This window comes from Nestor notabilis, unplaced genomic scaffold (assembly GCF_000696875.1).
Source record: "Nestor notabilis isolate BGI_N333 unplaced genomic scaffold, ASM69687v1 scaffold9538, whole genome shotgun sequence".
In the NCBI taxonomy this organism is placed as follows: domain Eukaryota; kingdom Metazoa; phylum Chordata; class Aves; order Psittaciformes; family Psittacidae; genus Nestor; species Nestor notabilis.
The window spans coordinates 108,323-135,421 of NW_009940609.1; the positions used below are offsets into that span (position 1 = coordinate 108,323).

The 27,099-nt window shown below is 42.7% G+C and overlaps 1 protein-coding gene across 1 annotated transcript in view; it reads left to right on the forward strand.

Moving 5' to 3' along the window:
- Nucleotides 1–625: 625 nt before the first annotated feature.
- Nucleotides 626–27,099, forward strand: part of VIT (vitrin) — a 34,676-nt gene continuing 8,202 nt past the window's right edge. Inside the window, exons 1-12 of the mRNA XM_010020444.1 lie at nt 626–656; nt 2,558–2,623; nt 3,637–3,793; nt 5,721–5,854; nt 10,013–10,090; nt 12,919–12,999; nt 14,890–15,096; nt 15,719–15,769; nt 20,657–20,695; nt 20,793–20,849; nt 21,457–21,519; nt 23,820–23,867. Coding sequence (XP_010018746.1) covers nt 626–656; nt 2,558–2,623; nt 3,637–3,793; nt 5,721–5,854; nt 10,013–10,090; nt 12,919–12,999; nt 14,890–15,096; nt 15,719–15,769; nt 20,657–20,695; nt 20,793–20,849; nt 21,457–21,519; nt 23,820–23,867 — 1,012 coding nt within the window. The remainder of the gene's footprint in view (nt 657–2,557; nt 2,624–3,636; nt 3,794–5,720; nt 5,855–10,012; nt 10,091–12,918; nt 13,000–14,889; nt 15,097–15,718; nt 15,770–20,656; nt 20,696–20,792; nt 20,850–21,456; nt 21,520–23,819; nt 23,868–27,099) is intronic.

Consider the following 27,099-nt stretch of genomic DNA (forward strand, 5'->3'; position numbering starts at 1 on the left):
AGACATATAAGTGAGGAGAAAAGCATCTGAGCTAAAACGTGGTCCAAATGTTATGACAGAGTCCTCTAATCTCAGGTGCTCATGTATGTATGCACACACATCCTCAGCAAGGGAAAGAAACCAGTAATTTGGCTCACAAACTGTGGCACAATTCATGCAACGTCCTTTAGAAGTGAGTGGATTTATGTCCCCCTTATCTTTATGAGATTACATGGTGCATTTTGACATACAGACAATATGATTCTCTGTTTATGTCTTAGAAGAGCAGTGAAAGAACTTGTCAACCCATCTCAAGTCACGTATAGCCATACAGTAGCACGTGGAACGAAATTTTGGTATCCTGAGGCAAAAGGCAGATCTTACAGAGAAGTAAAAACTTAGTCCATGAGAGGGACTGTTTTTTGGCCACAGCCCAAACACCATCTCCTCTGGGGACATCAGCTGCTCTACAAAGCTTGAGAAGAGGATGCAGCACATGAGGACTGTGAAAAGTTGAAGAAGATTGCACAGTTCCCTCTTCACCTACCATTCCAGCATCATCTCCAATGCCTCTGAATGCAGCCTGATGTATTCTTTTCCCTTTCAGAGCTCCTTAGCGACACACCCAGATTTTATTTTACTCACCATGAAGACCACAATCATTGCAATCTTCTTTGGTAAGTACAGCTGAAGTGCTCAATTAGTAGTTCGGGGGTTTGTGTGTTCCTGCTCTGGCTGACCAGCGGCTGCTGGCTTCTTCTCTTCCCTTCGGACTCCATGACTGATGAAGCTCTCTCTCAAAGGCAGGTGGAGTAATCCTTGGCACAGCTTCTCAGAAACAGGCTACCCAAATTTCTTGACTTTGGCATAGAAACAATATTAATTACTTGCAGAAATGTTTAAGTACATGATCAGCTACCTGCAGTCCATATCAGATGGCACAATGGGCCTTGAAAAATGTCTGTAATGTAAAGATTCCCTCCAAATAAAAATCATCTTGTTTTCTGTGGGTTTTTTTACATAGGAGTATCCTTTCCCAATTTTAATGTGTTCTTGCTCTTTTCATGAACAAGAAGATGCCAAAAGGAAAAAGGCGATAAATGTCTCCTATTTTCTTTACTTTGGCAGTCAGACAGGATCTTGCTTTTTGGGAACATGTAGAGACTCCAGAATTTGCAATTCATCTTACATGAACACTCTGGTTGATCAAGCATGATTTCTTAGTGTAGTTTACTTACATGCCTCCCTTTGATGGAGATCCAGCCACCACACAGCCTAACAGTGCTGTATGACTTTAATCGTGATATTTCCAGGCAATATTCCCTCTAGCTGGGATCCTCAAGTCGAACAGGATAGCTATTCTTAGTTAAAATTCATATCTACCTGTGTAGTTCTTCTGTTCTTACTTAAGAGATCAAATTATGTCTTCCACATTAAATTGTGCCCTAATATTGCATAGAGCTGGGACTTTTCACTTTATTTTTCACTGGTTTACTCCTTTTTTCCTAACTACAATATTGCCCTAGTTACACAACTACACCAATGACAAAAGTCCCCAGTGCTGCATCTATACACTGCCACTTCAGACACTATGAGACTGATATTTCTTTTGAGCAGGTTCTGGGAGTGATTAAGTCTGCAAACTCCCTGCAGCATGTCTAGGGGGAGAAGAACATAAAAGAAAGAAAGAAGACTGTTGTTGCATATTCTAGTAAGATTAAATGATGAAAGGATCAGCCAGCACATCGTAGAGAGTTTCAATTCCCTTCTGAAAGCTCAGAGAAGGGAAAGGTGAATAGGAAAGTCAGGATATTTGTAATGAAGTTATTAATTACCCATAATATAGTGCAAAATAAGCACAGAGAATGAAGAGTGAAGAGTTTTCCTATGTTGTGCACATAACAAGTAAACCTGACAATATAAGATGCATCCATATATTGTGTTGTATGTTTTAATATAACAGATTATGTCTCTTTCACTATAACATTTTTAAAATAATAATTCTACTTACTGAAGAAAATCAGCACCCTTGCTGGGACAGGATACTGGGACACACCACACTAGACCCTCATACAGTCTGTAGTGCTGCCCAGTATCCCATACCTGCTACCACCAGTGCATGGAGCACCACAACACATGATTACAAGATAACCTTCCTGCCAGGCTGTTAAGAAGGACCTTTCTGTAGCTTCCCAGTTGCTTTTTGCACACAGCATATTGTTTCACTAACATCTCTACTACACCAATTACAAAGAGTTTCCACCACTTGTGGAAATACTGGGGCCTTTCATGGTTTTCTGGACCACATGAACATAATGGCATCTTTTGATAGTGAGTTCCACAGATGAATGTGTAAACTGAACTGTTCTTTAACCCCCTTTAAAAAACTGCCTCACAGTAGATGTCACCTTGACTGTGAAGTTAACCAACAGGTAGAAACCTAGCTGTGACTGAGAATATTCCCACTTTGTTTTTTCAATCTGTTGATTCAAATTTGGAAAATCTCCCACACAGGAGCTTGTGGTGACTGATGTTGATAGTTCCCCTTCTTCCTGATACTATGTTTTATTTGTTTTAGGTGTGTTTCTCACCTGTACGTATGCAGCTAAGGAAGCCACAAGGAAGATGAAAAAGGCTAAGCTATGTAAGTAGTCCAAGTAGAATTCTTGTCTGCTTTACAGTGGGCATGGCTGATGCATAACAAAAAAGTGCAAAGTGAGGTTGTATTGGGGTAATTCTTCACAGCTGTCTGCAGAGTCAATGGAAGCATATGATACCTACCAGGTTCTTTTACTGAAATCAAAAAGCACACACTTAGTAAAGTGTGTGCTATTGAATGTGCATAAAGGGAAAATTGTGTACTTCACTACTGTGTCTTCATAGGTCATTAGGGACCACTCAAGGACCTAAGCAAGCACAGAGAGAGACATAAATACGTGAAATGGATCTGCTCTAACACAAAGCATATGTAGCTGATTAGCATGAGACAAGTGGTGTGTGTCCTGTGCACTAGGATGTATAACTTCCAGCTACAATTCTGTAAAAGCACCTCTGTCCACAGATTATTTTGCTCATCTAGTTGACAAACCAGCCTGCTGTGAGGTTCTGAAATCATGCTTTAACCCCTTGTTCAAAGTAAATTGTACCCAGCAAACATTTTTAAAAATCAAGACAAGATAATGGGCTGTGGTTGCAGCCTGGCATTAGAGATGGCACAGAGCTACATGACATAGTGGGAGGCTTGGGAAGCATCCTTCCTTGTATGTGCTCAGTCCTTCCTTGTCCTGACTCACAGCCACCCCTTCGCCTAACCCCTCCTTCCCACATGTGAACCACAGCCTGCAAGACTACATTTCTTTCTCTCTCCAGCAAAGTGTCATAACGGATATTTCCTTCAAAGAAGCAAACACTGAAGGTTAGAAATACCCCGAGGCTGCTTTATTCCATCCTTAGTTACAGCCACATCCCTTGGTATAGAGGTCATTCTGTCTTATTTTATAGATGCAGAACACATAGACATGTCTTGTAACCCAAAACCATTGATACAAAGGTAAAAGAGGAGGGCATCCCTGACACTCAGTTACTCATTGTTTCATGACAAGATCACTCAGCTATGAAAACAATCAGTCTGACTTTACAAAGATTTTGTACCCACAGATGTGCCTCAGATCGATTGCGATGTCAAGGCGGGGAAGATAATCAATCCAGAATTCATTGCAAAATGCCCTCCTGGATGTCAAGATGTAAAATACCGTGTTTATGGCACAGACATTTATGCTTCCTTTTCCAGCGTGTGCAATGCTGCAATTCACAGGTGAGTGCATATAAATGAACAAGGCACACAGAAAAACCTGTCATTTCAGTGTGGGGAGTTCTTCAGCTTTTCAAACACTTTAAAGTTCCTACTGCCCTGTAGGTTTGATTGTAGACTGATCTAGTAGAAAAATCTGTGAGAAAGACCATGTGTGATGCAAAGGATCCAATCTTATAAAGTGCTGTCAATCCTGTTCAATCCTGTGTCCCTGTTGAAATCAGCCATGTTTGAACATGCTTCTCAGTCTTTGGAGAAGTGTCTCAAGAGCTCCAGATCTCTCATTCATGCATAGCAAATTACTATTCTACTGTTACTATTCAAGCAGAAGATAGCGATAGAGCTGATGCTACTAGTAAAGCTTCAGTAAAAATAGGCATATGACCAGGGATGAATACATATAACTCTTGTACTTCTGGAATTGGTTTTTGTTCTCCAGATTTGAATTTAACTGTCCTTGATATTGAGAGCTGAGTAATGCACCTTCCTGCCACAGAAAAGTCACTGAAGTAAATGTATAATATGAATTTTATAGCACAAATTTTGCTGAGTTTTATTAGCCATGCAAAAATGTGCATAAAAATTTTATGGAGAATAACTTCACCACCAAAACACACCATAACTGTTGGCAGGATGCAGGGGCAGGATGAATTCAGCTGAAAATGCAGATAGAACTTGTGAAGCCTGATTGACAACATGACTTCATACAGAGTTATTCGAGCTACTGCAGTTCTGTGAAATAGCTGGGATCACAGCTGAATACTTTGGGACTTTATACCTTACCTCTGCAGTGCGCAGGCTGGCGTGCCGGTGTACATAGGGCTGCCACCTCCTGGTGCCAGCTCTGTCTGCTCAGCCCCTTGCTAGGGGGTGACTGCTAGGTGGACTGGCTTTCAAACCACAAATTCTTCCTTCAGATACTAGTGCACAATGGAAATTGTTTGTCTCTGCACGCACAGCTTGTCCCAAAGGGAAACTACAAAATACTGATAGAGATCGCAATTTCCCCCATAGCTCAAATGCTGGCTGCCTGTATTGCTGCAGTGAGGGTTTCATTTCCTTGTTTGCCAGCTGGGTTTGATGTATGTGCTGCATTTCTGCAGACAGAAGATTTCTTTTCCTTACAGTTGTATTACCAGCAGCTTCTTGTAATCATCAGAGAAAACTACAGCTCTAACGTATTCTTCACTACTGTTTGCTGCCTCTTACTTATTTTCCTTCCAGTCCTACTTGCCCTCTAAAGCCACAGTCACTTCCTGTGTTGCCTGTTCTAATGATGCTGTGGCAGGTTGTATGCACTGAAGGTTTTCTATCTGAAATGCATTTTATGTCAGATGTCAAACACCATTTAATGTACTTCACACATGGAGCCTGCCAGGTTTTCTACAGTTTCCAGCAATATTGTGTTCAGTTTACTCCAGGCTGAGGTCAGAACCAGGCTGAGTTTACTGCAGGTAACACATAGTGGAACCCAAAGAAAATGTTAATTTTTTTTTTTTTTCCACAAAAGAAAAAGTCAAGCGAGTGGGAGGTTTACCTCAGATTTGTATTTCTGTCATCACATGGTTGGCCCCAAAACTCCTCTGAGTAATTCTTCTTGTATCTTCAGTCATTCAATCAAGCTTACAGGAATTTTAACGAAGGCAGTAGCTTGTTCTTGTGTGCAACTAGGTCAGCCTTAAACACAAGACCAGTAGATCAGTGAGAAGAGCAAGCACATCCCGACAGCACTTTGTAACAAACTGCTCTTCTCTGTGTGGAAGAAGCACAGATATTTCTTACCAGCAGACTTAGTAGTAGTGTCACAGCTCCACTACAGCCCCTGGTTTAAAGGTAAAAGTGAACACTTCATACCTCTTGCTTTCTTGAACAGTTTCTGAGGTTTTCTGGGGGGAATTTCTGCTTCAGGCACCATGTTTTCCCATTGCAGTGGTATCATCGACAACACAGGTGGGAAGATCCTTGTCCAGAAAGTCGCTGGCCACTCTGGTTACCGAGGGAGCTTCTCCAACGGGGTCCGGTCCCTGTCCCTGCCGCGCTGGAGGGAGTCCTTCCTCGTGTCAGGTACCATGGTGGAGCACCAGAGCCACCTGCTCTCCCCAGCTGCTCCCCACTGCCCAACCAGCCAAGCAACAGCGGGCAGAGAGGGCTGGAGCCTTCTTTAAAGACCTGTTTAGTCACCGCAGGCCCACCCCACCTAGCTTTAGAATCAATAACACACTTGAGAAAGTTTTTATTATGGGCTTCCTATATAGCCTGCAGAGATACATATACCCTGCCAGTGGTGTGCTCGGTTCAGCCTAGCGTAGGTCTGAGCCCACTGCAGAAGTGACAGGCAGTCTGAGAGCACCTTCATTCCTTCTATTGATGCATAAAATCTGAGCCTTGGTACTAACAGGGAGGTCCTCCTGTTTGTGCTTGCTCTCCACCCTCATAAATACTGCTCCTAGGGGAACTAAAGGGCCTTTTGGCCATTTGAAGCATCCTCTGCCTGCACCTGATTTCCTACTTTCCAAAGTGACTTGTGACCTCTGTCAAGCCATCTCAAGTCACATATAGCCATACTGTGTTTATGCAAACCTTGTATTAATCAATTTGACTGGTGCATCCCAAGTATGTTACAAAGTCTACCCATCTCTGTTAGCCAAACAGATGCGGGGAAATCCATCTTAATTTAATGTTCATTGATTTCTTGTCCCCATGTTATATACAGCAGCTTACTTGCATTCACTGACGAAATTCACAGATTTTTTTTTTGCACCAGCTTCTTATTATCTTCAACCTACTGGCATTCGTTCTACATGTGTGAAAGGAGAGTCTCATTTACATTGCTTTACATACCATTTCTAAATCTAACTTCCTGCTGCATCCATATGGGGTCTCAGTTCTTGCTGGTCTACACTTAGGTTTAGGATAGGTATGACCAATTGATATTAGCTAACTACATCATTCCTGGAAAGATCAACACCTTGAGCAACTGTACAGCCACTAAAAATAAAAACATGTTCTTTTCATGTGAAAATGTGTGGACAGCAAAGGAGGTTTCAGAAACTGACCTAAACAAACTGTCATCTGGAGTTTGCATTAATACATTTGGGTGCATTTTTACAGCATTCTGCCATGGGTACACCACATTATCAGGAGGATTTATTTTGGATGAGTAGGAATTTCCTGGTATAGCTGAATTGTTACCTGTACTTGTTGCTGGTTTTTCCCCAGCAAACAGTACATTGTTATTCTGGTACATAAATGGTAAATAAGACTTTTTTACCTCAGCAGCTGCTCAGCTGTTATCCCATAAAACTGTAGGAATTTTTGATTTATAATAACAAATCTTTATTCTTGATGAGACGCTAGATAAGAAGATACAAGAGGAAGTTACAAGCACATGTAAGAGGAGATTATAAGAAATCTGGGTATGTGTAGGCATGATGGGATTTGCCTCTCATGCCCTTTATTTTACACATGCTATGCGCTCTCATGATGTCAGCGGAACTACCTAGTTTATAAACTAGCTCAAGCAGAAATCTAACATAACATATCATATAACACATATAATACCATATTTCATATATAAATAGGAAGAATATTCTCACTATACCTACTGAAAATGTAGGAATCCTAGAACATTAGTGAGAAATTTAAAAGCCTACAACCCCAGGAAGGTTGTGTCATTCATCTCCACAGCCTGAGGCTGAATGCAGATAAATCTCACTCACAAAAAGAGACGAGATGGGGTTTGGTTTTTTTTTTTTTACAATTTTACTACTATGAGTCATAAAAAGACAGACCTGCTTAAAGCATTCCCCGTAAAAACACGAGTCACCTAAAGCATTATTTTCAGGACAGCTTTATAGCTTGAACTGAGTCCCCTATTCTCCAGCCAAATTCCTTCTTAACAGGCCAGACCTGTACACGATACTGTTCGCTGGTAACATGCCAACAGTTTATTCCTAGTTAGAATATTGTCTCCAAGAGTTGTGATGTTTAAATTGTGAATGAGCATCCACACAAAAAAGCACAGAAGAGGGCTCCTCGGGGAACCCAGGCGGAGAAGTGGTGTGATTTAGGGGCAGTGGGGAAGGAGGTCTGTCCTCTGGGATTAAAGCAGCCAGCACACCAGGAGGTATGCAAATGCACTGGTATTCACTTTCAAGCACTGAAATGCCTTGGCACTCAGTTGAATGACTCCATTCAGTTTAGTGGGAGTTTTGCAGCTAGTGGTTTAAGAAAACAGAGTCCTAAAAGTCTGAGTCTGCTAGTCACAAATAAGCGTGAGAGGGTGAGCAGCCACCACCCCATCGCTTGTACTTCAATGGACAGAAGCTGAGGTTTTCAGCCCACATGTAAATCCATTTTTAAGTACATTATGCAGACTCCAACCTAGATGTAACTTCTTCCAGCTAGTGAAAAGTACATATTACCATTGCCCCAGAGAGCAGGGCCACATTCAGGTCAGGCCTCAGACTTACCTCTTGGTCACGGATGGGACGCCAGCTGCTGTTAATCAAAAACCCGAGTCCAGAAGCAGCCAGCCTCCCTGCACTAGCTAGATTATTTGCATAGCAGTGGCCTTCAGGCTTGCATTAGAAGTCAGATTATCACAGAAAGAGTCTAAATAAAGATCAGATTATTACACAAGTGCTGTGTCCATGTAGCATCCAGTCATACCTGACAACTCTGCCTCTGTTGGGGATAAAGAAATGCACTTAGAAATCATCTGCAATCATCTACCTTTTCCATCTTTCTACCAAATTGACAGAGGAGCTCCCTAGTCCTGCTTGACTCCTGACCCCAATTTTAGCTCCAGGAAAAGTGGATGTGAAAACTTCACTTAAGCCAGCTTCTGACAGAGGCCTAAGGGAAAGAAGGAAGCTCTTTCCATCTTGTCCTTCCATGCTAACTTGCCACTCTGGTCTGGCAAACCTGTGTTGACTTCAGTGGAGCTGCTCTCAGTTTATACCACTGTAATGAGAAATGGAATAGCTCTTTACATCATTGCCTCATTAGTAACTCAAACTAACTTCTACATCCAGGGCATTTGAATGACATCTAAAATTTCAGAGAGAAGTAAAACAAAGGGTTAGAGACATGAAAAGGGACAAATGACAGTGTCTCTCCAGCTCCATGGCCATCCCTGCACACTGAGGATCAGTTCCTCTGGCATATACCCTTCTTTGTGTGTCCCCAGTTCCCAGGACTGGCTCAGTCTATAGCAGCTAATTCTGTTCAGTGCTGTTGGTCTCTGGATTAATCACCCACGATGACAATGGACATGCTCACAGTGCCATATACACCTTCCCAAAGAATCCACCAAGTAACCAAGACAATAAGTGAAAGAAAGCCTAGCATCACTGTCACAACTCAGGTTTTGCAGGAGGTGGAGGTATGTAGGTAAGTCTCATCTGAGGTTGTCCAGATGCGTGACAGCATCTGTAGAGACAGTCACTAGGGTTTGGAAGTCCTACATCCACAGATTCCTAGAGACCAGGGCAGTCTTCCCGACACTGCAACATTTTTCATTCAGCCATATTTGGGAATACAAAAACTGCCCCAAGAGATGAAATTGCATGTCTACATGTACCAATAGAGATGACATCTGCTGCAGCACTAAAAAGATTTGTGGCTTAAAGCTTAACTGGGAAACATGCCTCATTGTTTTAAGACAGGACCCTCATTTTAGATATAAATATAGGTACCATATGTTCCCACACACAAGCACAGCCTTGTCTTACTGTTATTACTGCTAAAGACTATTGCCAGAAATGGCATCTTGCAAAAGTCAAGTCGGAGAAGAATGCTGTGTGCGTGACGAAAAGAATCCCACATCAAACATGCTTTCTAAGTCAATTGTATAGTCGGGCTCTGGAAAAGGTTGCCTAGGGAAGCTGTGGGCTTAAGTACAGGTTAAGTACAGATGCCCTTCAGGAATGATCCCCTTATGCTTAACGCCATTTGAGAACAAACAATAAACTTAGTGACCTCTTCAAACCCTTCCCAGGACTGTGTTTTCATGCTTTCTAACTTTTTTTTCTTATGATGCTGGATTTAGGCACTGGTATTTTTAGTGGCATGGTTTTGAGATTCTGCCGTCAGAAAGACAAACGAGTTGGGCAGTTAAGAAGTGGGGCTGATTCTGAACATAGATGAGAATTTTATTGCAAGAAATCTTAGAATATTTTGTGATGCTTTCTAATCTATTTTCTTTTTTTTTTTTTTTAGAGGGCAAGCCAAGGAAAGGTGTGACATATCCCTCAACTCTTGAATATTCCTCTTCAAAAAGCACAGCTGTTAAGTCAGGCAAGTAATTGTGACTGACTTTCCCTTACATGCATTCACAACTATCTGTTGCAGCTTCTCAGTTGTGTAATACAAAGATACAACTATTCAGAGTCAGAAGTTCATGCATCCCTTAGCATCTCATCCAAACCCCTCATGGTATTTTTTTTATATTAAGCATATGGAAATTACCCCAGACAATTTCTATTTTTTGGTCATACCATATTTCACAAACTTCTGTTTCAAAGCACTTTCCCACTTGCTTTAAATCTGTTAGCAAGTATAATGTTGTACTGATTATTTGAAAGCATCTGAGGTTATACATGTTGACTTTCTCTAATGTTATTAATGTTATCTCTTGGGATATAGTGTTGAGAGTATAATAATAAAAAATAATGATGTAATACTAATGACAGATGGCAATGCACAGCAGCTTTAGCTAAGGATGGTATGATAAGGAACTACTCTGTATAACCGTTTTAGTCAGCATCCTACACTGTAAGACTCAACTTAGTTTAAGTAATTTAGTTGTTTTCAGAGGTCTTTGATCAAGTCTCACACCAGGTGGTAGCTGATATTCAAGAGCACATAAAGTGCCTCCATCACTGAAATGACACTTGTTCCTGCCCCCTGTAACAACTGTTTGAAGTTCAGACTATTCCCATGGGGGTGTGAATGAAAACAAAATGAATGTCTCGCATTGCTACACAGTTCCCTAACACAGCTCTTTGGCTGATTGCTGAGCCTGCGCCTCCCTGTGCTTATCCAGTGAGCTGTGGTGTAACAAAAGGTGCCTTATCTTCTCCATGAACTCAAATGCCTGTCAGTGGGTGCATCCATTCAAGGCCACTCAGAGGTTACTTAGAGTCCTTGAGTCCTTCTCCTGTACATTATTGTTTGGTCCTTGGAAGCAAAGTACAGAGCTTTTTCCTCCTCTTTAGGCTTTTACTTGCACAAAGGCAAATCTGAAAGCTGTAGCTGTTCACATTGAATATGCATCACTCAAAGTCATGCCCTTAGTTTGCAATTAGTACCTTTGCAATCAATAGGTACAAATTTGATTATATCTCGACTTTGTACATGGAAATTACTGACCCAAATATTATGCACTGCTGGAAGGGAGGCAATACCTTAGAAATCTTGGCTTTTTCTATGAAACATCTACTGAAACCAAATCTCATCATTCCTAAATATGCCCAACACTTTAAGTATCAGCCCAAACATCTCAGACTAGACTAGGGACAGTCACAGCCAGAGTAGAGCTCAGCAGGCTTCAAGCAATCATTTCTTCCACCAGTGCTAAACCCACATTATGCGAGAATCAGCACAGAAACAGGGAGCATCATCGAGTCACAGTTCAGTCATGCAAACAAAATATCAGGAACATGTTCCTCCAGCAAACCAAAGACGCAAGCAGCTTCCTTCACTTTGTTCTTGAATCAAAGTGTGAATGAAAATGTTAGGATCCTAGCAACAGAGACTGTGCATTCAAGCAGAGAAAACCCAGAATGATCAAAGGCACAAATAATCACTGTTACATGAAATCCAGTGCTTGCCACTGCCCTGCTTTGCCCAGCCCTGTCCCATAGGAAACAAAGAAACCCATCTTCCCAAGCCCTGCTTGTCCCTGTCAGCCCTCCCTAGCCCTGCCACCTAAGCCCAGTCATCTCAGCTGTTAGAAACACCTTCTTCTTCAGATAAAGATCTCTGGTGCTAGGAGCATCTTGTGATAGAGGATTTCCTACCTCTTTTCTAATTTAAAAAAACCTACAATTTTCTTCTGATTTCAATCACAGAGACCACATTGTTCATTTGGATACTTAAACCCAATATTTGTAGGACACAAAGGCAGTCCTTTAAGGATTACTCTTACTTGCTGCCAGATTAGCAAAAAAACCTGATCAGCTGTCAGAGATGCAATTTTGGTCCTCATCCCAGGGACACCAGAGATTCACAGTGCCTGGCATTTCTTTAAATGCTGCTGGTGGTTACAGTGTTTCCCAAATGCTGGGCACAGCAAGAAAAAACCTTCCCAAAATTGTAACTATTCACAGCTGGTAAAAATAATCAAAAGATGTTGTTTTAAAAAATAATACAAAGTTTTAGGAAACCATTATCCCTGGAGTAATTTCTCTAATAGGTCAATGCTGCCAAAATAACTAGAGAAGAGGGAAAATAAAAAAAGGAAGATCAAAATCCTCCAGTACTCAGTCAAACATAAAAGCAGAGGCAGATTCTTTTGCAAAGTAGCAGTAAATGAACTGTCATAAATTTTCCAAGTACTTCGATGACTTTGGGTCTTAGAAGAAAAAAAAGGACAAAAAAAAAATATCTCCTTTTTCCTTCTAAGCCAGTCTGTGGCGTTCGTGATTTGGCCCCATGATGATGTGGCAATGTCAGGCAAGAAAGAACTAGATTTGGATGTGAATTAGTGACAGAAATGCTGCATGTTAACAGACACCCTACACATACTGTGACCCTGATTCTCAGGACACGCTGCTACTCAGAAGAAAAGTCAACAACATGATGCATTATTCTTATGAGTATTGGTTTATTAGTGGTAAAAACCTATATTTATTGCTCACTTCAGAAATTCTATTGATACTGGCAGGAAGTTTAGGGCAATAAAATGCCTAAATTAGGCACCAGAAATAGGGGTTGGCTACCCTCTAGAGGCACCCAGCCACCACTTTTTCTCTCTTTGTGAGAAAGGTCTGGTTAGACTGACTGACATACCGCATGCCAGGTGATGGGATGCCTTCCTTTAGGGATTGATAATCTCTAAATAGGAGAGTAAAAATTGTTTTCTTTCAGAGCTGCCTTTCCTAACATACTTAATTTTGTTTCAGAGCCTAAAAACCCAGAGCAAGACCTTAAAGCTATGAAGAGTGCAGATACCACTAACACATTGGAAAAAGCACCAGAACAAGGTATGGGTTGAGGATCTTGGTGTTCTTTTACAGTAACTCTCCCAGTTTAAACTGCCTGCAGATGCTTCTGGGAAGCAGTTTGACGCTGGTAATACATATAGCTTTACCTCCCTCATTACCTTCTCTGTGCAGCCTCTTTCCAACCAAACCAAAGCCATTATATGAGCACCTGCAATGGTGCTTGGAAGGCATGTGCAAATTCAGAGAAGAGGGGGCACCCTTGCAGTTTAATTTCTGCCTGCGCTTTGGGTGAGTTCAGGTGTTGTGAACTTCAGAAGCCTGCAATACAGCTCTTGGCAATTTCCTGTGCAGGGCACGTGCTCTGTGAAGATGCTGTGAGGAGATGGGCACCCTGCCCACAGGAGCACTGGGAACAGCCAGCCCTGGAGAGCCCTTCTCTTGTGCTAAAGGCTCTACCAGAAACCCAGCCAACAAGCACCAAAGACACATCATTTCTGCAAACCCTTTGAAGATACTGTGAGGAGATGGGCACCCTGCCCGCAGGAGCACTGGGAACAGCCAGCCCTGCAGAGCCCTTCTCTTGTGTTAAAGGCTCCACCAGAAACCCAGCCAACAAGCACCAAAGCAACATCTTTTCTCTGCTCTTGCTGTGCTGCTTTCTTGGTTTTTCTGCTAATGCTGTTAGCTCCTATCTTCCTCGCTCCTTGCAGCCTGGGGTATAAAGTCTCGTTGCTTGCTCCCTGCTCCAGCGACACCAGACTGCAGAGGAAGACTCACTGTGCCCTCTGTCTTCTTCCTTTTAGCACAGCAGCGGGGAGCAGGGCACTGCTCAGCCCAAAGAGAGTCATTCATACTGATTTTTTCAGCTGAGTTTTGTTTTTCTTCTGACATCTCTTTCAGCATTATCCCATTAAAACTGTCTGAGATCTGAGTTTTTCACTGCCTAGCATTAGGTGGCAATTAATCCACCAGACAGTTTCATGATGATGCTTTGCAAAAGGAGAACATCCAGCAATAAAACACAAGTTTGTGCTGTGCAGCAATGAATAGACTGCACACCATTCCCTTTCAGTGTACACAGTGTGTCAGGCCATCCCCATGGCTATGGGCAGGAGGGAGGAGAGGAATAAGACTGGGGTGAACACAGAATATAGAGATGGAGAAGATAATGGTGAAGGATCTTTTTTGAGATGATGACTTGAAAGAACTGTAGGCATTTTAACAATTTCATGTAAGAATATTTAGGATGCAGATTTTGCTACTAGAATTGTCTCTGTTCTCACAACAGATGATATATTTTAAAAGTAGTAGCAACCGTGAGATGAGTCAAAGTTAGATGAAATCGGCAGCTCCCAGGTGGTGCTCTCCCCCGCTCTCAGCCAAAGCCCTAACGCTCCCTGCTCTGGATCTGACCTGCTCCCTGAATCACCCTTACCTAAAAGTTGTGTTTTTATCAAAAGCATTTCAGTGCTGTGGTGGGCAATGTATATTTTATTCTGGTCTGTGACTCAGAATGGGCATCTTTTATTGCCAAATGTCAGCAGATTTCCATTTTATGGACTTTCTAACTGCTTGAATATGCTGAGGAAAGATGATGGCGAAACAGAAACTGCAACTGGCTGGTGGAACCATTTCACAGGTCTGAGGTATCTGCCAGGTTGATTTGTGTTCCTGGCCAAAGAAGAAAAGTGTAGGGGAATCACTAAGGCTGCAACAGGCTGTTGTCAGCACCCTCCAGAGAGTGGTGTAATACCATGTCACACTGGCACCTGTGCTACACATCCATACAGCAACAAAGACACTAATGGCCCTACAGATGAGGATGCTTGTAGACATCTGAAAAGAACACCAGTGTCAGGGTTGCCTTAAACAGTGAGCACAGTTAATGATGCTTCCATGTATGTCACACATCCATCGATTTTCCTACAGGGGACACAGTCCACAAAGAGTACCAAACATCTCCCGTGCCGACACCAGCTACACAAATGACCACCACAACTCCAACACCAACAACCACGACAATGGATCCTTCCACCACAACACCAAAGCCAACCACAACACCTGCAACAACCAGAACCACAACAGTTGCAGCTGCAGCCAAGACTAGACCGGGACTGCATAGGGTCAGAGATATAGGTCAGTAGCAGGCATATTTGCATTCCTTTCCTCCTGACCTAGAGCTTCCCTAAAATTTAAAGGATAAGACGAGCAGCTGAATATACCATGATTTAGTGGATCATGAATTCAGTAATTCAATGTAGAAATATTAGGAGTGGATAAAAAAAATATTTCCAGATGGGCTGGAGTTGTGCCTTTGAGATACATACAAAATTACCGTATCTCACAGAAACACAAGTAAATGTAGATTTGCTGAGATGAGAGTTCATCTGCAGTAAAATTATGGCTAGTCTTTATCTTTACATATAACATACAGGCCTATAAGCCCTCCATCCTCAAATGCTGTCATGATTTTCAGGTATAGGAGTCAGCAGAGAGTTCTTTGATTCACGTGTCTGGACTGAGAGTTCAACAAATAGGTCAGGACTCATTTTAGAATTAATTTTGTGATAACTTTCAATAAATGAAAGCTTTAATACGTTTTTTGTAACAGCTTTTGGATTCTAAAGATTAAAACACTGTGAAGGAATTCTCATATGATTTTTGAACACCAGGTTTTCCTTAATCTTTCCTTCCCCATTTATTCACTAACATTGGGCTTTTTGGTTCAAGAGCTAAAATTAAAATCTCTTATTTTCAGGTTCTAGTGGTGTCCACCCAGCATACTCGTCTGTGGTAGCTGCAGCATCAAGTAAGTATGGTGATGTAAGTATACCACAAGACATGCAGTACAGTGTATTCTAAGGCAGCAATGAGTCAATAACCTTTCAAGCCTCAGCAAACCCAGTGACTGAATCCAAGTCTGGATTTAAACTGAAAAATAGATGCTTGGCCTGAATGTCAGAGATGCTGATCGCCTACAGCTCTGTGGAAGCCTTTCTAGTGAATATCTGCATTTCAGACTTGACAAATGCTGGGGTTTGCAACACTTGAGACAAACCTTGTGCTGTTTGAATCATGTTTTCCTATTGCTGCCTTCTTATGCTCTCAAAGGGAGACTTGATTGAGCTGTAAGATAAATCATGCAGAGGGCTGCATAGCCATCTAAATTTAGGGCCGAGAGCTCCGAAATGCCGACTTGTGTTAAACCAATGCTCTTTCAAAAACCTCAGGCTGCGGTTCTGAACCTGGCATAAATGTGATGTTATTCCTGGCATACCACTTGTGTTATTGACAGCAGAGTTGCGGCTGCTCAGGGCTCTGCATCTCAATCCAGAAGCCTGCTCCCATTCCAGCCCGCAGCCTGCAATGCAAGTATTCCCCAAGCACAAATACTAGCTGGGCAAAAAATGGATTGAGAGCAGCCCTGAGGAGAAAGACTTGGTGGTGTTGTATTCTCATTAGAGAAGCTCAACATGACCAAGCAGCGTGTACTTGCAGCCTAGAAAGCCAACTACATGCTGGACTGCATCAAAAGGAGTGTGACCAGCAGGTCAAGAGAGGTGACCCTGCCCCTCTACTCTGCTCTCATTAGCCTCCAACTCGAGTTCAACTCTGGGGCCCCCAACATAAGGACATGGACCTGTTGTAGCAAGTCCAGAAGAGGGCAACAAAGATGGTCGGAGGGCTGGAGCACCTCTCTATGAACAGAGGTTGAGAGAGCTGGAGTTGTTCAGCCTGGAGAAGAGAAGGCTCCAAGGAGATCTTATGTTAACCTTCCACTACCTAAAGGGGCCTACAAGAAATGTGGAGAGGGACTTTTTACAAGGGCATGTAGGGGTAGGACAAGGGTGAATGTCTTTTAACTGAAAGAGGGAGATTTATATTAGTTAATAGTAAAAGATTCTTTACTGTGAGGATGGTGAGACACTGAACTTGTTGCCCAGAGAATGTGTGGCTGCCCCATCCCTGGCAGTGTTCAAGGCCAGGGTGGATGGGGCTTTGAGCAACCTGGTCTAGTGGAATGTGTCCCTGCCCATGGCAGGGATCTTTTAATGTCCCTTCCAACCCAGACCATTCTATGATTCTGCGACTCTATTTAGAGGTGTGTAATTTGTTAGCTGTGTGGTCAAGTAAAGGAGAATATTTTTAACTGTTTACAAGTTTTTGGGCATGGGGATATGATAACTTTTGAAATAAGAGGTAGCTGGACCTCCATTAGGTTTTATAGTCTGTCGCTGTTTCTGAGTGCCTTGAGCTCAGCTTTGCTCTCACATACGTAACTGTGGATGTCCTTGCTGCCAAGTAATTCAGAGCCAAGCACATGGCAGAGCACAGAAGAGACCATTATTGTTTTTACTAGCAATTAGGAAATCCAGTTTGAGGTTCCCCAGTCAGAGATACATGTTGAGGGTAAAGTTCTGGCAACACTGAAATCGGTGGGAATAAGACCAAACCTTTAGTCAAAAATTGAAATGAAACAAAACAAAACACTAACCCCCCCCCCAAAAATAAACAAACCCACAACCACACACCCCCCCACCAAAAAAAAACCCAAAACCCCAAAAACCTCAAACCAAAAGCACTCACTTTTCCAAGTCTTTCAGCGCTCACTTAATTGCAATTTGGATCCATCTTTCTTCACAGTTTTGTTTAGTGAAGTTCTAAACACAAATTAACTCCCAAAAGACTAAAGTAGTCAGACTTACAGACAGCTTATTGTGAGCTGGAGGAATGGTGGAGATCTACTTCTGATTTTCTGATCTCACAGACTTCATTTCTAGGACCATGTCCAGCATGTCTGTACTCATGATACAGCTTCTTGAATTCTCCTGATCTCTTCTTGATTCTAAGATAACTGCCTTAAAAAATGAACAAACAACCAAACCAGAAAGGACAATTAGAGTTTTGAAGTGACGACCAGACACAAAGCAGTTTATCTGTTTTCTCTGTCTGAGAAGCCTTCAGAATTCACTGCTATTTTTCAGGCCTGAGTTTCTGGTGATGCCATTGGCCTCAACTGGAGTTTGACTTGACTGAGCAGAATCAAAAGTTCTCCTGTCCTTCTTGGCTTGCAGGGACTCACACGGCACTGGTAATCTGCCTGCAAAGGACACCTCAAAAGTAAAAAAACCTTGAAATAGAGCACAGTAGAATAAGCACGGCTGTGGCTGCCATGAGCTCCAGCATTTCCATTTCCAGCCATTGATATTGGCAAAAGTTCACAGTGGCAAAGAAAAAGCAGGCCTTGCAAACTATAGCATTAGAGGAGGGGCAAAACTCCTCTATCCTAGCTCTTGCTAGGGTTCTTTCCCCTCTATCTCTAGTTTATCAAAGATACAGAAGCAGGAAAAATACCTGAGGCTCTGCTCCATCACAGGACCCCTGCTTTAATGTCTTGATGTGGCAAAACTGATGTGACCAGCATGACATTTGACAGCTTATTCCTATCTGCCCTGCTAGCAAGTGCAGCACTTAACCAGTGCAGCATGCACTCCTGAGGGGGAAGCAGCAATGGAAGTGGGCTTTGAAAGTGGATGTAAACTCTCTCCTGTTCTGGGAGCAAATTTAAGTTCAGTCACACATTCATACAATGACAGCTTCTGCCTCTTTCCAACAGCAGTTAACCAAGGAGACTCCCAAGGGTCACAGACTCACTTGCTCTCTCTCATCCCAGCTTTTCAAGCAACCCTTTCTAGCACAGCTGCTTGGACCCTGGTTTAGGACTGGGAATAAATCCAGTGCTGCTGTGAACATTGCAATCAAAAGTCATGTCACACAGGCATGTTTTGTACACAGAGTAGCTGCTTGCCTTCAGAAATCAGGTCCCAACATTCACACGGTCCACTCCAAATTGCATTTCTCTCCACTGTCGCTATGCTTTACTGCCTCCATGCTCCCTACAGGACTAGCTCCCAGCCAAGAGCTGCTTACTCCACCGCTCTGATTTCTGACTCAGTTCTATGGATTCACAGGGTGACTGCCCACCCTCAGTTTGCCACAAAATTCTAGTCCTGCCTCAATCTCCAGCTTGCACAGAACTTTCCTTTAATGGACACACATTCACATGCTGCAGGCTCACTGGCATCTCAGAGCTGAAGACCACAGAAGTGCAATTCCAACCTCTTCCCCTCTACCACCACCATGTTTGCTCCAGCCAGCCAAAACACAGCAGAAGCCAGCTTACCGTTAGGAAGTAGAGCAAGTGGGAAGGGGAAGGCCCAGCACAGTCAAAGGAGCATAGACAAAAATCCATGTTGCTAAAGTGGGTGTGGAGGGTAGGGCTAATTGATTTTAAAAGTGGCATAAGGTACTTCTGAAACAAAGCTGGTCTCTCTCTTACCCTCCTCTATGTTGTTTCCACTGACCTTGTAAAGAGTGCTATATTCACATAAGGGCATAGTTGTGGCAAACCCAAAACAAGGAGAGTTCTCAGGATCAGAGCTAATTTTCTTCCATCTCTTTGGCACATTCTGATCTCCTGTGTGGAAAGCATGTCACACACAGCCCCATACAACTCTGCTGGACAGACAGACTTGTCCCTCCACAGCCTGAAAAAAGCCTGGGATAGCTGTGGTCCATCTGGAGCCAGAGCTACAAGCTTACAGAGTTCAAAAGCCTTGCCAGTTTTGGCAGATGAGCCTGTTATTTCCTTAAACAGGATCTCTTTGGCATCTGGAGTTTACAAGGTCTCTCAGGACAGCTCCTAGAAATCCCATCAAAGGGCTTTCAGCAGCCTGTGAAGGTTCAAGTTTGGGTCAAACACAGACTATTTGCTGTCACCTAATTTTGCAATATCAAGTTCCTAAGGAGCAGCAATTCCTGTTTTCTGAGATAACCATTCAAAATGGTCTCATTTATGATATCTTCTTGATAAAAATATCTCACGGGCCCCTATCCAGTGTTCACAGGAGTCAGATAGAACATTCCTACTGATTTCACCAGGCTTTGGAATTAATCTTTCTGGAAAAACTAATGAATAAAGGCTTGTTAAAGGATAAGTTTGTTAACAAGCCTTTTAAGAATAATTAATGAAATGAAAGGCATGATTAAAGACATGTTTTTCATCTGCAAATGCTTTGAGCCTTTAGTAGTTTTGAACAATGGGAATTTAATAACCCAATCACCTTTAAAAAAGCCTTTTGTGTAGACACTGGTGAAGACACGAATTCTCCCGCATTATTTTTGTCATTGTCTCATTATTTACAGTCTGCCTACCTGCTTGTATTTCTCTCTCTCTGCAGAAAGGGCAGTATCTGTTCAGGGGGAAGGGAGTGTTTTGGGTTTGGGGTGCTTTTTTAACTTGCCTCACACAACCAGTACAACTGGATGGTACTGAAATAGAAATAAACATAGATAACCAGTGTGAGCGAGAGAAGGAATGTTATAAAGGAAAGCAACTCACAGCAGTAACTACAAACCTTTTAAATGCAGACCAGAGACCTGTACATGTAATAGTCATAACTGAAGGGAATGTTAAGTAGGCTAATCTACATGAGAGACAGAGCAAGGCAATCCTTTTTCAAGCAGGATTAAAATACATAGTTAACATCTGAGAAAGTATATTAATGGAAACTCTCTGTATATGAACCATTAACTCTGAGAGCTATAAAATGAGACTGAGTGAAAAAGCCAGGTAGCAGTAACACTGAATCAAACATGGTATAAATCACACTTTTCCATTTTGATGTCTACTTAGGACAGGTTCAGGCTGCACAAGGAAGAGGACAGAACACAGGTATGCCTTTAATAATGACTAGTAGATTTGTATTGCTAGAAGATTAGAAAACCTTGTGTTTAAGATTCATGTACTAACCAATATAATATTTTCAAAGCATTCAGGGGCATGTCCACCTCTGCAAGTAACAGGAACATTTTAAGACCCAATACAGGTAAAGACATTACAATCCCTCCTCTGATTCTTCCCTATAGCTAGTCCCTCCATTCACATTTACTGAGTCATGTAGTAATGCACTGTGTTTCACTTCTAACTATGCTCATAGCCGGATGTAGTCAGAACAGATATCACACTGGTTATTATGTGACAATAGTGTAACTTTTCAGAAAAAAATGAAACAGGAATAATTAAATTTAGAAATGTTCTCAAATTAATATTCTAAACCCATTCATAGGTGGTTTTTTTTATAACATTAGCTGTTGCAAAATGAGAGGGGAACTTTGTGTAAGTTTGGAGGATGAAGGCCTGACCTTGAGAGGAGACGTGCGCTTTCAGTTTCCAGGGTCTGAGCACAAGCTGCATCTCAGGACCCACTACCAGTTGTTCCAGTGCACCAGTGAATAGCTGCACTGTGCAACGTCTACTAACATTAAAGTCTTTTGTCTTTGCCAAACTCTTTCAGCTTTTAAATTCTTCCTTTTCCATTTGGTTTGAAAACATGTGCAGAAAGACAGTTCAAGGCCACTGCATCCCTTGTGATCGTGCTTCTCTGTCCTCGCATGTTGGCAACTAACCTCTTGCCTCTTTGTCGGATCACACAGGTGTTCAGCGCCAAGACCCTGTTGCTGCTTTCCAGAGGGCTGCCAGCTCTCCAGCCCACCTGGGTGAGCAAGATTGCTAGCAGCAGATTTTCTGCTCTCTTTCATAGGTTTAGCTACCCTAAATTAGCCCTCAAGCAGTACTGCAGATCAGTTTTGTGTGTCCTGTGCTAGCTGCCACCCAGCTGCTTCCTGAATGCAAAAGGCAAAGGACAGCTCAGTCACTGGCATACTGTTATTTCAGGTCATGGGAATCAGAATCTACCACATTGTTTGCAGTTTCCCCTATTTGTTAGCCAAAACAAGAAACAAAAACCAAGGCAAGGTTGGGATCAGAACAGCAAGGTACAAGACTAGGCACAGGTACAAGGAGCAAAGGCGAGGGTGTGTTCACTTACATACTGTCCCCAAACGGCGCAGGCGGAGGGTCCCATGGATGCTTCCCACAGCTCTTTCTCACACACAGCCCTCGTCACAGCTCCACCATGATGCCCAAGCCTAAGCCCATGCAACAGAGCTGTGCTGTGGCAGAGCTGATCTCTAGCACGGGCAACCAAGCTCCCTAGGAAGGTGGGGGCTACGGCACATGAGGGTGGCTCTGGGGCCCTGAGGGCTTTGGTGAGGATTGGAAGCGAAGAAGGGGTGTTGCAGCAGGAGAGAGAAAAGTGGTCATTGACACTGAGGTTAGAGAATGTTATTATGCAGTAGGACTTTCTGGATAATACTGGCCAAGTAAATTTTCCCAGCAACCTCCCCATTAAAAGACAATTGGTAGTTGACCTACTTGCAGCATACTTAAAATTGATACACTTCTTTCTAATATTTACTGTGTTCCCTTGCTTTTCTACCTCTCTTTCTTATTTCAGCTGCCTTTTTTTTCCTTCTGGTTTCCCTCCGTGTTTATCTTTCTCGTGTTTTTTGGCCATACTGATGTCACAGCCACTTCTTTTTTTCCAATCTCACTTTTTTTTGTGCTCCCCCAATTCACTTTGCCCCTGCAAAATCCAGCACCCACCTTTAGAGGGGAGACAAGGGGGCAATTTTATCCTGACCTGAACAGCAGAGCAAATAACTTTGCCTGTAATCATGCCAGTCATGACAATGCTCTAATTATGTGACACTATATATAGGGTGGGGATACCCTGGGGTGTCAGACCTGCCTTCTTGGCAGGCTGAAGTGGGAAAAGCCCTAACATCTGAACTGAAGGATGTGCTGGCTAGTCCTCAGGCTAGCCACATCTTTGCCAGGGAAACAGGGGAACATACTGCTGAGTCTTGTTTAAATCAAAATCTGAGTTTGACCCCACCTAATTCCTTAAGACACCTTAAGGGTGCCCCAGAGGTGATTACAAAGCACAAATTTCCCATCATGAAAGATTCTGCTTCCTTCATCACAGAACAAGAAGGAAAATACCCACAAACACGTACCTGCTATATTCTCAATAAATCCTTATCTTTTCTTCAGCTGAGGTTTTGGCAGCTCAGATGTGCTGCTTCCAAGCAGCCAATTTTTTTAATGATCAGAGGGAAACTCCTGAACACGTCCTTGCTTTCTTGGAAAGGAGAGTTGTTTTTCTTGATCCTACCAAGCGCGCACATGCTGCTCTGCAAACAGCAGCCATCAGTTCTGAGGGTTTGGCGGGGCTGTCGAGGAACTTCCTCTCATCAGCTCAGGTTAGCAAAAGGGTGTGCTGGGAAAACACCCTGCCCAGCACACCAGTTGCCTGTACAGCTTCTCGTAGCACATTCTTCAGAAGGTCCCAACTCTTCCAAGCTCTTCACGAAGCACATCATTAACTCTCTTGAAACTGCAACAGCTTTCATCTGGCTGTCACCCAGAGCAAAACATCACTTTTAAGGAAAATTCTTCAGCAGGCTCAAGACAAAGACACTTCAGGAGTTATTCATAAAAGCAGCAATTTTGATAAAGTTTTCCATGTCTAATAAGCTGCAAGTAAAATACAGACAACTTCTTCATGTTTGGATGGGCTGAGGGGGTAGAGAAATCTGTAGAAGAGAGGTACTTGCAGATTTTCAGTGGAAAACAATCTAAGCCAAGCAAAAGTAAAGTGAAGTCAGCATATTTGCCTCAGTATCAATGCAATTTAAAGGAACAAGACCAAAAATCAGACCTAAAGACGCATATTTAAAATCATAGAAAAAGATTAGCGCTCTGGAGGCAGTGGCACAAGGCTCCTAAATACAGCTTGAAATGTACACTTAAAGGTTTCCAGGTTTCCTTGACTCCTGCTGTTAATGATAATTCGCTGAAAGAACTGACTTTTCTAAATTGAGTCAGAACTTTGTAATCTCTAGTACTTCCATTATTTTAAGTAATACTTTTTCTTCTCTTTCATGTGTGAAAGCAATGGAAACAGACTTGTGGAAATCTGGATTGAGCCTTTTTGACACAGGTAAATATTTAAAGCATCCAGTAACTAGCCTGGGAGTAACTGGTTTCCATCACACATGGGAAAAGTTAAATCTATCCATCAGACCCATGATACTGGTGATAACAATCTCATTTTAAGGAGTAATTACAGTATTTAAAATTATGATCAAAGTATGTCGTTTACATCTTAGTAGTTAAAATTATCCTGTCCTTGCATCAGTCTCAAATTCCTGCCTAAAGCAGGAGCAGAACAGATGAGCTCTGGAAAGAGTTGGCAGCTATACTGCAGGGAAGAAGTTCTAGCTACTGAAATACATTTGTAAATAAGAAGGTATTTTGGGAATGCCACAGTTGGGATCACAGTCCTGAGCTGCAATCAGTGAAGATGACAACAGATTTTTCTGATGTGAATGTACTTAGGAAAGATTTTCAGATAAGAAAACAAGGGTTTAAGCTGAGCTCAAAGAATAACAAGCATCATTGAAATTTTCTGACATTTTAGCCTTAAAAACTGACAATATGGAGATGACATCATTTTTATAATTACTGATAAGTGAGGAAAAAAACCGTACATTTGTAGCAGGCTCAAGTAGCAACAAGACCATGACTTGCACAAACCTTTAGCAGGAGCAGTTACCAACTGCAGATTCTATGTGCTCAATACAGAACACATAGATGCCTTTCCTTGGAAAATTTTAAAGCAGGCTACGTGAACTACAGGCCTATTCATGACAGGATACTCTCTCTATTATGAGGGGCTGGACTATCCAATGTAAGATGTCTTTTCCATCACCAGTTTTATTGCTGAAGAGGGCTTTGCTGGTGGCCCTTACAAAGACCATTCTCTTGAACACCCTGCTACTTCAAAGCTGAGGCATGACTAATTCTTGTAGTGGCTGTGATGAGCAGCATAGTCCATATGCATTAGTTTGCAAATACAGTGTCACCAGCAGCGGCTGTTGAGTCAAAATTTGCACTGCCCCAGATAGGAACAGAGACCACTTCTCCAGCCTGAGCCAAAGGGAGAAAGCGTTTCAGTCCCCTGTATCTTAAGCCACCAGTGTGCTTGTTTAGAAAAAGCTACAGCACTAGGGCCAGGAGTGGAGAGGGTTATTTTAAGGTAGAAAATGACAGATTGCATTAAATGCAATGAGAGGTTGGGCATGGGGAAAAGGCTGTTGTATTAATAGTTTCTCAGCAACTGAACTGCCTGCATAGACTACTGTGATAGAGTCTGATGAATTCAGATTGTCACTTCAAAGGAATGGTTTCTGGCATGGATGTAGTCACTGCTGCCTTACTTAAATGAATGGGAAGTTTAATCAGCATGGACAGCTGTGACAATCAGTGAAGGGAACTTTAATTAGCATGGAGTAGACTGCCCATGCAGTGAGTTGAAATTCCCATGGCAATAACAACATTAAATTGGACTAGCAGGACAGGGAGGCCCATAGGGACTGACCACCTCCCCAATTAGTTGGGGAAGATTATTTGGTGGGTGACCTTATTGTTACAGTAAGCACAAATCCAGCAGCTGACCCACAACCTTCAAGAACTGGTAATTGCACTGGCAAATAACAATGAAAAGTGCTGCATTGCCTACACTTGGGGTTTCCATTCTGACAAAGCTAATGTCAGCTGTATGCCTGGGTAAGGAATATGGATTTCATTAGATGCAGATAAATGCATGAGGTCTATAATTATGAATTAGTTTCCTTATACAATTTTGTTGCTAAAATGAATGGCACATGTTAATATCTAATTTCACCACAGTGTTAAATCCACCTACTTTCTCTTCTGCAAATAAGGCAAGTGGGGGGAACTGCACATATGGGATGCCAAACCAGCACATGTGAGGTGTGTGCTGCAAAGGCTGCAGGATAAAGCATGGCTTTGGTCTATTACTGACGAACTGTTATGTGCACATGTAATTAAAGCCTATACTTGAACAAACACAGTCAGGAGGGCAAGCTGCAGGCTGTATCAGGTTGTAAAGAAAAAAACCACAACCATTCTCATCTGTTTGGCTGACCAAGAGAGGTCATGTACAAGTTCAGCTCATTGCTTCCTTTATCTCTCTCATGTCACCCATAACTTCTGCACTAGATAAACCCTCCAGAAGGCAGCACTGCCAGCAGAAAGAGCCAACTTGCCTCCAACCACTCTCTGCCCATGCACCAGGGGGTGGGCTTCATCAGGGAGCTGGTCAAGCCCATCATTTTCTTTCTTCTCAGTTTAATTTGACCTTTTTCCTCTTCTCCTTGAGTCCCACCAACACCAGGCAGGCAAAGGGGCAGATGGCAGGACAGGAGCAGGTGAGATGGCACCTTGCGAGAGGAGGGCTCAGCCTTGAGTAGCGGGGCTGGTTTGCATTGCCTGACGCGATGTTCATGAGACTGTGCCTACAGGCATTTACACACAGGCAAAGCAAGGGCAAAGAGGGGGAACTGGCAAATCATACAGTCAAACTGTTGCTCTCCCAGGTGTGGGGGCTGTGGCTGCTGGTGAAGGAGCCAGAAGGGTTGCCAGATGTGAGTGCACAGTCCAGCCTCAGGCTGCAAGAAACACTTGGCTCTGTGGCCACTTCCTTCAAAGTGTTCTCCTGCAGCTCTTGCTCCTTTGCTTGGCTGCTGAACTGCCCTCCTTTTCATTTACCCAAGGAGCAGCCACCGACACACACCAGTCTAAGCTCAAAATTCACTCTCCTCCTCTAATCCTGCATAATCAGACTTAATACAAACTTGGCCCCTGACCCAAAACTATGCACAGCTTTCAGCATGCAGGTGGAAGGACTCAAAGTAGCATATTTGCTCCTTACGATGGGTAGATCACTGGACATAGCTGGAACGGAAATAGGAGCGGTGATGGACAGAGCTGGAGCTGGTGCTGATATTTCCTCCCTTCCTCCCCAAACACCAACCCCCACGCCCCCATTTTCTTGGTTATTTTCTGCATTTTTATGGCTTGGTCATTAATACCTGCAGCAACTAGCTTAGGCGTTGCATGCACTCAGAGCTGTTATTCCTTCCATCACATTTAGGTGATCTCTGCTGATGTCCCTTTGCCACCTGCTCTCTTTACATACTCTGATGCCCTCACGGCTGGCTGCTGTGGAGAGATAAACTATTTCTATATGCGTATCATGTTTTCTAAAGTTACCTTCTTACTGTCTCTCTGAGGTCCATAGTCTTTCCTTGACGTATTTGGTGATGAAGCTTTAAGGAAGTCTTCCTTCTTTGTTTTATAAAACTTAA